This window comes from Ooceraea biroi, chromosome 10 (genome assembly GCF_003672135.1).
Source record: "Ooceraea biroi isolate clonal line C1 chromosome 10, Obir_v5.4, whole genome shotgun sequence".
Classification (NCBI taxonomy): Eukaryota; Metazoa; Arthropoda; class Insecta; order Hymenoptera; family Formicidae; genus Ooceraea; species Ooceraea biroi.
This window is the reverse complement of record NC_039515.1, coordinates 4,492,864-4,505,279: the sequence shown is the minus strand read 5'-3', so window position 1 is coordinate 4,505,279 and position 12,416 is coordinate 4,492,864. Positions and strand designations below refer to the sequence as shown.

At 42.1% G+C, this 12,416-nt stretch overlaps 2 protein-coding genes and 1 long non-coding RNA gene across 5 annotated transcripts; 1 reads left to right on the top strand and 2 right to left on the bottom strand.

Moving 5' to 3' along the window:
• Nucleotides 1-34: 34 nt before the first annotated feature.
• LOC105278234 (lipoyltransferase 1, mitochondrial) lies at nt 35-2,102 on the bottom strand. Its single transcript, XM_011337182.2, has 4 exons — nt 1,599-2,102; nt 1,074-1,181; nt 661-874; nt 35-515 (listed from the first exon to the last, which is right to left on the bottom strand). The coding sequence occupies exons 1-4, from the start codon at nt 2,100-2,102 to the stop codon at nt 160-162; spliced, it is 1,182 nt and encodes a 393-aa protein (XP_011335484.1). The 3' UTR covers nt 35-159.
• Nucleotides 2,103-2,580: 478 nt separating this feature from the next.
• On the bottom strand, nt 2,581-7,371 carry LOC105278237. 2 transcript variants are annotated; one of them, XR_893755.3, is made up of 3 exons: nt 7,238-7,371; nt 5,011-5,345; nt 2,581-2,702 (listed from the first exon to the last, which is right to left on the bottom strand). It is a non-coding gene; the product is annotated as an uncharacterized LOC105278237 (long non-coding RNA). The 2 variants fall into 2 exon arrangements; XR_002193210.2 differs by lacking the exon at nt 7,238-7,371 and having other exon boundaries at nt 5,011-5,548.
• On the top strand, nt 7,365-12,051 carry LOC105278236 (prolyl endopeptidase). 2 transcript variants are annotated; one of them, XM_011337184.3, is made up of 13 exons: nt 7,365-7,520; nt 7,964-8,077; nt 8,449-8,672; nt 8,738-8,925; nt 9,024-9,249; nt 9,500-9,659; nt 9,737-9,937; nt 10,026-10,208; nt 10,304-10,417; nt 10,561-10,709; nt 10,788-11,000; nt 11,357-11,684; nt 11,786-12,051. In XM_011337184.3, the coding sequence occupies exons 1-13, from the start codon at nt 7,380-7,382 to the stop codon at nt 11,849-11,851; spliced, it is 2,307 nt and encodes a 768-aa protein (XP_011335486.1). In that variant the 5' UTR covers nt 7,365-7,379; the 3' UTR covers nt 11,852-12,051. The 2 variants fall into 2 exon arrangements, with proteins under 2 accessions (XP_011335486.1, XP_011335487.1); XM_011337185.3 differs by lacking the exon at nt 7,365-7,520 and having other exon boundaries at nt 7,564-8,077.
• Nucleotides 12,052-12,416: the final 365 nt, after the last annotated feature.

Below are 12,416 nucleotides of genomic sequence, written 5' to 3'. Positions count from 1 at the left end.
TGTACGTCATAGGGGTTCAAAAGAAAATATTATGTACAGATAAAAATACGTTTCATATGTATACATACATTATATAATACAATATTTATGCAATAACAATGATCATTTTCGTTTGAACACAATTAAGTGAGAATTCGGGTGACTCTTCCAAGCGTTCAATCATTGCAACGTAGCCGTGTCGCGCACCGCTTCGTCCGCGTTTTGAGTCGTGTGCAACGTGACGGTCTTGCCGCCGATCGCGGCAATTATGTTCTCCGTCACGTCATGGCTGTACCTCGTGCCGCGCAGATTACTGATTACGCTTGCATCTTGCCCGAAATTGGTGGACGCTAATCCAATGGGCAGGCTCATTCGGATTTCCTGTACAACACCACCCTCAACTTCCAGACTCAAATTCAGACGGTGCGTCTTACCGTCCTGCGTGGGCACGTCGAGCGTACGAGCGACCGTAAATTTCGGCGTTTTGCCGAAATTCCAGTCCCAGGAACGGAATTCCTCGACGAATTCGTCGATTCCTGTAAATTCCATTGATAAAACACCGTCATTATTATCTGATTATTTTGTTGGTAGGTGTGATAACGAATATTTGAAATATTTCAAGGTCAATCGTATTTCCTACACAGATTAAAAAAGGAAAGAGAGGTCTTTTTCAATACGTACCGGGGAACCAATCCTCCGTTGGATTGACAAACTGAAATCCTTTCTGTTGTTCAACCAGATCGTACCTCCCGTCTTCCAGAACGAGCGCTTTCGTACGTAGATATTCCCAGCCAATGGCGGATATCATCTTATCCATTCGAACGTTCCGATTGATGTCGTACAGGTTCTTTATTGAAGAGCTTACCGAAGTCGTCGCATTCGTAATAATGTCGTTCTACAAATGCATTCATTTATTATGCATACATATTTCTTTGCCTTATGTTCATGCGGAAGTTTATTATCTTTGACAAATCATGGCATGATAGCGCAATGTGATATCGAGATATATTGTGATACCACAAAATCGACGAAACAAAGATATATTTTACAAGAAAAACATTTATTCACATTATGTGAAGAAAAACACAGCTTACCTCTTTTCTTTCAAGAGCTGAACTCAGATAGGCTTTATTCACGTCAACTAAAAGCGTGCAATGATGATAAGCGGTCGGTCGTCCCAACTTTGCAGCTGTACCCGATATCTGTATTGTAATACGGTTAAAGAAATAAACACGGAATTATTTTTACGGGCTTTCGCGCGAGGTCCGCTCGAGATCTCAGCGCGACGACGTTACATAACGATATCATCGATAGCGCAGTATCAGTAATGACTACATAATGTTTAGAATCCGCTCGCGGATTCTAATATCAATTCGCAATGGCCAAAATAGTTTCGTAACGAGCCAAGAAAATGATAAAATGATTTTCCCGCCTACATTAATCGCGCTAAAAAAATCCGCTGCCACGTAAATTACATAACAACATTTTGATGGTGTTAATCACACACTACCTATCTCATAATCATTAATAGAGCATCGACGAGAGTCTAATGCGAGCTGAAAAAAATGTCCCATTTACGCAATACTTGAATTCTGCGGATGTGTAAGGACAAAGGATACTTTGCACTCTCCATTGACTAGAATATCGTCGCGCTCGTTGATCACGCTCTTCAGGCCCCACTGGCGGAACAGGGCATTCGTGATAATGCTCAGATTGTACCTCCGGTTGTACCGCTCGCGCGGCGTGAAGAACGTCAAATTGAGATTGCCATTATCGTGGTAGACGGTACCGCCGCCGCTGTTGCGCCGTGCTAAGGCGATGTCCCGCTTCTCGGCCGCCGGCACGTTACATTCGCGCCAGGGATTCTGGTGGCGGCCAAACACCACGCATGGGTTGTTGCGCCAGAGTAGCAGTACGTGGTGCTTGGAGAAGTCGTAATTGCGATAGAGCCAATGCTCCAGTGCCAGATTGGTGAACACGTCGGTGGACTGTGATATAAATACTGACTTCTTAATCGAGTCGGAGTCACCGGACGAGGAGTAGGCCCTGGCGCAGGTACGCTGGACCCCGCTGAGCGACAGGCCGCGCCTGGCAGCGACCATCAGTCTGCCGGTGATGGACATTGCTTGGCGCACTTGGAAGCGAGAATTCCCTGGTCGAACGATGCGCTAGACCACCGCGGACTACCTGGTCGACGTCACTTGGTGAATGTATACGTGTGTGTGTCAGTCTTTGCCTCGACGAATCGCGACGTCGTTGATACTCCGAAGTCGCGTGCCAGAATCAGTCTCGGGTTTGAACAACGATCCGCTGATCGTCCCGGTGAGCGGAGAGCCGCGATCTCTCTGTCTCCTCTCTCTAAAAGAAACACTTCGGGAGGTTGGTCTGGGTCGCGGTGATGGAGATGAGGTAGTCGTGCAGGGCGATGGTCTGGTGCAGCCACTTCCACGTCTGATCCAGGGAATTGATGCGGTACCGAATACCCAGGCAATCTCGGCAGTCCTTTTGCATTCCTCCGTGTGCTGACAGTTTGAACCGGGAGTTAAATTCGCCCGCGCCGGAAGTAGATCCCGAGCTAGCCGCGCTCTTTCCCCTCTCTTCTTTTGCGTCTTTTGTAGGTTACGTCGTTGCTCGCGACGTCGTACGAGCCACCGTATGGTGTACGAGGTGCACCGATGCACGGCTACGTGTCCAAGAATCGATCCGGAGTGAAACTCGTTGCGCTGAAACGGAACGCGTTCGACAGAGATCGAGAATGGAAAATGAGGCGAGAGGCCCGCGGACTCGAATTTTATACGAGCGTTGCGCGACACATCAGCGCCCTCTTTCCTGCCGATGAGGGAACGTGGCGGGGATCTCGTTTCAGCGGCTGCGAAAAGGTTATCTGAGTTCGAGGCGCAAAGTACAGCTGACTGGCGCGTGATACCGGCGCGACGCCGTTCTCTCCGGTCCGCAACCTCCACCCCCCCCCCTCCCCCGCCCCTCGCGCGTTCGACCGAATTTCGCCCCAGGCGCGTAAATATCGTGATAACGGGGCCCCCCATCGTCGTCGTCGCCGTTTGTCGGCGGAGCGTCCCGGGATCTTCGATCGCGGTTATCGACATGCCAGACGACTTGTTTGCGATACGTCTGGCTGCATCGATGATTTACGCGGCGATGAGTGCCGCGATCACGCATAAACACGTGACGCGCGAAAAAGTAAATTAGAGCTCGCAGGAGCCATTCTTCCGAAATTTCGCACGTACTTTCTCTTAAGGTGCTAATTCACGAGACGCTGAAAAGCAGCGTCGAGCGTCGTCACGTGACATCGCATTGACGCTAGCGTCAGGGAAAAGAAGTCGAATGATTTCAGCTTCAAGCGTCAAGGTAGCAGAAAAAACGGCGTCAATCGATTAAAACGAAAGTGAAAGAAATATGGGAAAGATAAAAAATTTTCATTATTAATTGTCAAAAACGATATGTTAATTACGAAAATGATATACACAATAATTCAGTTCTAATGAGTGTTAAGAAATATACCAGTAAATACTGTAACCTAACATTCACGTGCTAATGTGACGCTGAATCTATTGGCGCGATTTGATCATGTGACCCGTTTTGACGCTAAAAATGAGCGTCGAGCGTCAGCATGAAAAAGCACCTTTATGTCATCGATAACGTACGCGTGACTAACTTCACGTTACTTTGTACATGCCGACCTTGCGATCCCTACGTTCGTTCGAAAGCATCGGTGCTTACATTTGCAAATAAATTTTTGCAAGTCTTTAGATTAGAAGAAAGTTGTTATAAATTTGTACCTTGTACTCTTCCCTTGCTCAGGTTATCCCTCTTTCTCGACTTAATCTGCGTTAAAATGACACCCAGATACGTCAAATTGATTAAAATATTCAACATTGAAGAATATTGTGAACAAATTATTTATTTCGTCGCACGGTTGGTCCGCGCTTCCGATATCATCTACATGTCCCAAAATATAACGTTCGCCATGCCAAGTTCCGACGAAATATGGGCAGAATGTGAGAGACTGAGTTAGCAAATAAAGAAATGTGTATCAACACGCCGCGGCGATTTGCATTTCCTGCACAACAGACACGCAGGCTCGGTCATATGCTCAGAATTCTGATTAGAAAATGCAAATTCGTCTTTTTCAACAGTAGCAGTAACTGATAACAACTATGTCGCAACGTGTACAAAGTGTGTTATCAGATATCGCCTTCGAGCCTCAAAGAGCCGACGAAGACACTTTTCTCGCCTCCCCGTCCCACCCCCTCCCCCCTTCCTCTCGCGTTTATTTATAAAATAATACGCTTACGTACCACCACGACTACGACGCTGCGTCGTACTCGCAATATGGTTGCGATAGAGCCTCGTGTAATGTAATGCCTCGGTCCACGCGTCAATTACTATCATATACTACAAGAGGGAGGGGCGACGGAGGAGCGGGGGAGGGGCGACGGAGGAGCGAGGGAGGGGCGACGGAGAGCGAGGGAGGGCGATCGAGGCCTGCCGATAAACACCCACATAACATTTTGCAAGTATTTTGCTAAGAATTTGCTCAGAAATGTTGCAAGCAAAATGGCAACAAGGTGAGTCCTCGTTTGTTTCAATATTGGTAGCAAAGAAACACGAAAACAGCAACTCTACAGCACCTTTGGGGCAACAGTTGCGGTGAAAAATATATAATTATGGCATTATGTCAACAAAAGTGTGGCAAAAGTTAATTTCTGTTATTATTATAGCAACATGACAGCAATAATTGCCAGCAAATAGATTACACTACTTTGCTTTAGCAAAAAATGTTATCTGGGCAGATAATGCACCCCCTCGGCTGCTTCAATCGTCGACGACGCCCGATGTTGAACTTGGGATCGCGCGATGAAAAATAAAGTACGAGCGGCCAGATCTCCCACGAACCAACGAAATACACTTCCCGACGCTTATCGCGCGCGTGGCTGACCGTTGCACCGCAGATTCTGATCTCCGATCTCCAAGCGCACCGCGTTCTTGTTTCCCCTTCGATCGTTCGATTACCTGTACGCGTTGCAGCTGGGATGAGAGCGGTTGTACGTACGTACGCCCCGTTGGCTAGCTTCGAGCAGAATGAATCGATGTAGTGTTGATCGTCGATCAAGTACGAAGTACGATCGCTCCAATGTCGATCAGCCGCGCTTGACACGCTCGCCGTGAGCTTTTCTTCGCTGCAAGTGGCACTCTCTCTCTAACGCAGGATCGAAACCGGAATAATTTCGATGAATCCGGATCGCGATCCTGTTGGCGCAGGGCCGTCCTGCCACGCCTACGGGCCCGGCGCTACGCTTGTCTCTCGCTCCCCCGTAGAACACGCCGATTATGATTAATCGTTATATCTGTTATTACAACCGCATTGATAAGGATATCGAAAATAATCGCAAGCGATCGTCGATACAACTGTACGACCATATTGTAAATACGACTGAAAGTCATTGTAGCGGAGGCTTGACAATTGTTTATCTGGAATTAATTTACTGACGATTCCTCGAGAAACGGACGTTTCGTTACGTGTGTGAAGTTAGCCCCGCACTTTTTGAATTTCATCTTTTTCTTGATTGTGCTGAATTGTGCTACATTTGTGCCATATTGTGCCGCAAACCGCAGTTCAATATCTCAAACCGTTTTCGAAAAAAAAATAAACGAAAAATTTGGTAGCCCCGCACTTTTCGAATTTTGAGTTTTCATTAATTGTGCTGAATTGTGCTACGTTTGTGCCATATTGTGCCGCAAACCGCAGTTCAATATCTCAAACCGTTTTCGAAAAAAAATAAACGAAAAATTTGGTAGCCCCGCACTTTTCGAATTTTGATTTTTCATTAATTGTGCTGAATTGTGCTACGTTTGTACCATATTGTGCGCAAACCACAGTTCAATATCTCAAACCGTTTTCGAAAAAAAATAAACGAAAAATTTGGTAGCCCCGCACTTTTCGAATTTTGAATTTTCATTAATTGTGCTGAATTGTGCTACGTTTGTGCCATATTGTGCCGCAAACCGCAGTTCAATATCTCAAACCGTTTTGGAAAAATAATAAAAAACGAAAAATTTGGTAGCCCCGCACTTTTCGAATTTTGCTGACTTTTTTTATCAATCTCTTTCCATTTTACTTACTACTTTCGATAGTCGTTCATTTTTCTTGACTAGCATAATTCAGCACAATTTACTAAATTCGATTATGTACCATGGTTTGGACGGTATGGAGTTTTGCATTTTTCTATTCCTAAACCCTAAGTTTCTATCAGCGACTGTTTTGCAAAATCCAGTAATCTGACGAAATTGTGTCATTAGAAAAAGTTGTGCTCGTCGATCGCAATCTGGTACAACCGAAAAAAATTCGAAAATGTCAAATTTTTATTCCGCCCTCACCATTTTTTGGATAACTTTGACTAATCTTCACGATAATCCACGCTTCTTATGCATGTGTTTCGTAGATTTTGAGTAGCACAATCCAGCACAACTCGCAGAATTCGATTATCGTTCGCCGTTCGTAAGTTATAAGAGTTTGAAATTTTCTATTCCTAAAAAACCGTTACACTTCAGTCCTAACTTTCTCTGTACTGCGATATTTAGCGGTCTGAGGAAATTTTGTCACTTGAAAAAGTTCTTGTGCTACTCTAGCACAATCCGGCACAAGTGGAAAAAATTCCAAAATGTCAAATTTTTTATTCACCCCCACCCCTTTTTCATTAATAATTATCGACTCTCAAATTAATTTCCGAGTTTTATGCATGTCTCTCGTAGAGAATGAGTAGTACAACTCAGCACAACTCGCAGAAATTATATATTTGCCTTGCAATGTGATTTTATGTTTTTTTAATCTATCTTTATGAATTTTTTTTATCGAAACGGAATGAAATATTCAAATTTTTCCAACGGCACAACACGGCACAAGTCAACGCCAATTTGGAAAAACAATTTGAGCTTAATCGCGAAAAAGTGCGGGGCTACCAAATTTTTCATTTAATTTTTTTTTCGAAAACGGTTTGAGATATTGAACTGTGGTTTGCGGCACAATACAGCACAAACGGAGCACAATGCAGCACAATTAATGAAAATTCAAAATTCGAAAAGTGCGGGGCTACCAAATTTTTCGTTTTTTATTTTTTTTTCGAAAACGGTTTGAGATATTAAACTGCGGTTTGCGGCACAATATGGCACAAACGTAGCACAATTCAGCACAATCAGGAAAAAGATGAAATTCAAAAAGTGCGGGGCTAACTTCACACACGTTTCGTTGATCGAAAGTCCGCGATTATAATCGTTAGAGATGTTTGCACGCGCGCTCAAGTTGTACCGCGCGCGTCGCCTCGCGGGAGGAAGCGCGTCTCGAAACGCGTCTCCCCGCGTTCGCCGAAGCGTGACGAGAGAGGATGATACGCGCGACGGTACGCCAATCGAGTAGGTTTCGGCGGCGCGGGGGAGCGATCGAGAATCTCGACCGCCGGGCAAGGGTCGTTAACAGCTGCAGGGATTTACAGCCAGCGCGCGGTGCGACGTTTACGGCTGCACTCGTGAGGATTTATGACTGAATCGGCGACGACGGGATCAGCCGTCGTACATTGTCGTAAACGCATCCTCTTTCCATGCGCGCGTATAATCTGTGCTCGGTGCAAGTATCGCCGCGAGGATCACGTGACAACAATCTTGTGATTGGCGTGTCATCCTTCCACGTTATTTTTTTTTCGCGAAAAGATAAATTTGTATAAGTGTGCGCCGAGACCGGCTGACGGTTTCAGTCGTGGCTCTGCGTGGTTATTCCGTGGACGTGTGTTTATTCCGAATTCGCCGCGTATCCGCTTTTCTCAAGCGGGAATTGGACGGAATCGACGCCGCGGAGCGTCAGTTGAGGTCACGTGATCCGGTGCTCGGTTTCCGATGACATTAGCGTATATGGAAAGAGGCTTCGCGTGAATATCATCATTCGGACGATACATATTTCGGTGCTCTCATCCAGGTGGCGAATTATTCTGAAAGCAGGAGAACGAGTCTGTCGAAAATTATGACGAGGATACAATATCCCGAGGCGCGCCGAGATGACAGCGTCGTCGATAATTATCACGGCGTCGAGGTTAGATTGTACTTGCAATGAAATGCCTCGACAGTTTCGCAAAGTTTCTCTATTCTTTTCTCATACTTTTGTGAAGAAAGTTTCAATCCTAATAGTATTTGAACGGATATTCGATTTCTCTAATCACGACAGCCTGTGTCTTTGTAGATTATAAAAAGTCAATGATGTCTCATTATCGCAAAGCTAGTGATTAGGAATTATTTACATATGTCTTGATAAATGCGTGTGGTAGGAATTAATATCACTTCGTTTGGCGTTGTATTGCTAATAGCTTTAGAATGTTTGAAAAATATATTTTCAGTAGATTATATTTATTTACTACTAATATTGTACTTTTTTGAACTAGTTTAAGGAATATTTTATGTGTGTAGATAACAGATCCTTATAGATGGTTGGAAGATCCAGATTCGGCAGAAACAAAAGCCTTTGTTGATGCTCAAAATGCCATTACTAAGCCGTATTTGGCTGCATGTAAGGCACGTGACAATATTCATGAACGACTGACGCAGTTATGGGACTTTCCAAAGTATTCATGCCCTGCCAAACATGGTGGGAAATATTACTTTTATAAAAATACTGGTTTGCAGAACCAAAGGTAAAATGCAATACTTGCATTTGTGTAAACTAATAAATATTAAGCTAACAGATCGTTGCTTGCAGCGTTTTATATGTACAAGATACCCTTGAGAGTGAGCCGAAGGTATTCTTCGATCCTAATACTCTATCTGAGGATGGAACTGTTGCAATTAGTAGTAGTAGTTTTAGTGAGGACGGCAACATTTTTGCTTATGGATTATCTAAAAGCGGTTCCGACTGGAGTACTATTCATTTCTTGAATACACAAACTGGTAAGGCTACATGATGGAATTCATGTTGTACTATTTTACATATATACATTATACATAGCATGTTTATGCTTACATAAACGATATTTATTTTTATGAAGGTGAAAAATATCCAGAAGTTTTGGAAAAGGTTAAATTCTCGCCAATTACGTGGACCCATGATAATCGTGGTATCTTCTATGGGCAATACCGAGATCAACAAGGAAAAACTGATGGTTCGGAGACATTAGGCAATCAAAATCAAAAATTGTGCTATCATATTGTCGGTACATCGCAAGCTGATGACGTCATTGCGGTGGAGTTTCCTGAGGAACCATTATACAGGATGTAAGTTTTGCTCTCTTAGGCCTCGCCAAAATATCGTGTTACGACAGGTATTTAGATAACTAAGTGACGAAAGATATGTAAGCAAATTTCAAGATTGAATTTATCTAAATATATTCAGTTATATCTTCGTTTAGATTTGATAGCATCTTCATAATACCTGCTTTTGTGTGTGTGTGTGTGTGTGCGTGTGTGTAAAATTCATGTATGTTTATATGCATTTTGATAAGCACAATTTTGTCTTGTACATCAGAGGAGCGGAAGTGTCTGATTGCGGTAACTGGCTCATTGTTACTCCTCTGAAGGACTGCAGAGATAATTTAGTATATTTTACGCCGTTGAAAGCTGGAATGACTATAAGCAACAATTTACCATTAACGCAAGTTGTTGACAAGCTTGAAGCTGACTATGAAGTTAGTAATGAATATTCCGTGTATCCTTGAATTTTCTATTCTATTTACTAATGAATCTCGCTTATTTCTCATTGCAGTACGTAACGAACATTGGTACCAAAGCTGTGTTCCGCACGAATAAAAATGCACCCAACTATAAGCTGATAGCTATTGATTTGTTAGATTATGGGGAGGACAAGTGGGTCGATCTTTTGCCGGAACATTCTGAGAATGTGCTGGACTGGGCCACCGCTGTGGATGGGGATAAGTTTGTTGCTTGTTACATACAAGATGTTAAGGTAAAGACACACACGGGACTTGAGCAACTACCGTGACTACCACGAACAGACGAACAGAACAGACGTTGATCGAGTCTGTTTTTCATAGAACATCTTGCAACTGCATTGCCTGAAAACTGGCGAGGTACTTAGAACATTCCCGCTTGATCTCGGTACTGTTGTCGGATTCTCGGGGGAGAAGAAATATTCCGAGATATTTTATCAGTTTACATCATTCCTAACTCCAGGCATCATATATACAATAGATTTGAAGAAAGAGCAGGAACCACGAGTTAGTATCTGTCTTTGCAAATGACACAAGTATAATATTTTACTTGTAGAAGGCTATAGGAAGACGATAACTCGATAATTGATGCGGTTTTGCAGGTACTGAGAGAGATTAAGGTGAAAGGTTTCGATGCAAGTTTATACAAGACTAGTCAAATATTTTATACGAGCAAGGATGGTACAAAAATTCCTATGTTTATAGTAACAAAGAATGTACGTATGTTGTTAAACGTATCTTCATAGTAAAATGTGCTTTGCTATCGTATTGCAAAATACGAGATAAAGTTTTTGAAGATTTCAAAACTTTCTTGTCATCGATGTTGAATCAGTCATCAGAAGAAAAATGTTTAATTTAGGATGCCGTATTGGATGGAAAAATGCCGGCCCTACTTTATGGGTATGGTGGCTTCAATGCAAGTATTCAGCCTACATTTAGTGTTACAAGACTCGTTTTTATACAACATTTAAACGGAGTGCTCGCAGTCGCTAATGTTCGCGGGGGAGGGTATGTAAGGAGCGACGACAAACTGTTCAAAAATATTTGTATTTACTTGTATAAGGAACGACACTCTGTGCATTGTAGGGAATACGGAGAGAAATGGCATAACGCAGGACGCTTCTTCAATAGACAAAATGTATATGACGATTTTCAATATGCAGCAAAGTACCTTGTGGAAAATGGATATACCACTTCGGCGAAATTAACTATTCAAGGTGGCAGTAATGGTGGTTTGGCTGTTGCCGTGTGTATAAATCAAAGACCTGATCTGTTCGGCGCAGCTATAGCTCAAGTGGGGTTAGTCAATGTTTCTATTATATTTTATTGGTTATAATAAAACTGGAAGAATATCTTTTCGCAATTCGCTTCTGAATTGGTGATTAATAAATATAATTTATGAATATGTCATTCAAACGTAATGTAATGAATGTACATGTATTAAGTAATTCTATTTGCATTTATGTGGCTTTTTGTTGTAATATTTAATGCGAATTACAAAACAGGTGTTATGAAAGTCATTAAAACGAGTACGTCACGTATACATTTATAATTTAATTATCATAACAAATTATGTAACACACGTACTATTAGGCGATAAAATGTGTAAGGATATGTGTTTGGATTGTCACAATATTTTTTCATAAAAATTACAGAGTCATGGATATGTTACGTTTTCACAAGTTTACTATCGGTTCTGCCTGGGTTTCCGATTACGGAAGTTCGGACGACCTTAAGCACTTCCAGAATTTATTGAAATATTCACCTTTACATAACGTGAGAATACCAGCAGACGACACACAGTATCCGGCAATGTTGCTTCTGACTGCTGATCACGATGATCGTGTCGTACCGTTGCACACTCTTAAATTAACAGCGACTCTGCAGCATACGCTTGGAAATGTACCAAAACAGGAAAATCCTTTACTTGCAAGAATAGATACTAAGGCGGGTCACGGCGGTGGAAAGCCAACCATGAAAGTGGTAAGTGTTTCCACAATTTGACTCACTTTTAAAATTCAAGTATAGAAATGATTGATTTGCGAAAAAATATGTGAAACATAATAGGGAATATTGTATTTTAGATTGAGGAGAGTACCGATATATTATCATTTATTGTGCAATCATTGGGCTTGGAATTTAAATCATAATTCATATTCACAAAGTGTAAGAGAGAGAGAGGCACTTTATACATATAAATCTTGCGAGAATCAAAGGATCATGTGATACGTCACTGAAAACTTGTGCGATTATTGTGTGTATTACAATGTCTTGTTGCAAATTCATTTTATATGCTTTGATTGCACATTTTTTTATAATATGACAAATAAAAATGATAAAATTTTTACCTTATAACAATGTTTTTCCGCACTTTATTTTCTAACGCTTCCATTCATATAAATATATTCCACATAGCGATAATCGTGGAATTTACTTCCGGATTTATTTATGTCCTAATTGTTATTTAATGGCAGAGTATATCTCCCGCAGCGCGATATAACGGTTCGACTATCGATGTGGAAATATCTATATAGTTTTCATTCGTTCGGCTAAAAAAGTAAAACATTGGACATTCTAGGTGTAATCCCGTGACCGTCAGTCAATGCTTTGATAATGCTTCAATTTATTGTAAAACATCCGCATGATTATCGACAAATTAAATATAGGAACATTTTACTCTTTGAAATGATAAACATAATTTATTTTTTACCGCTT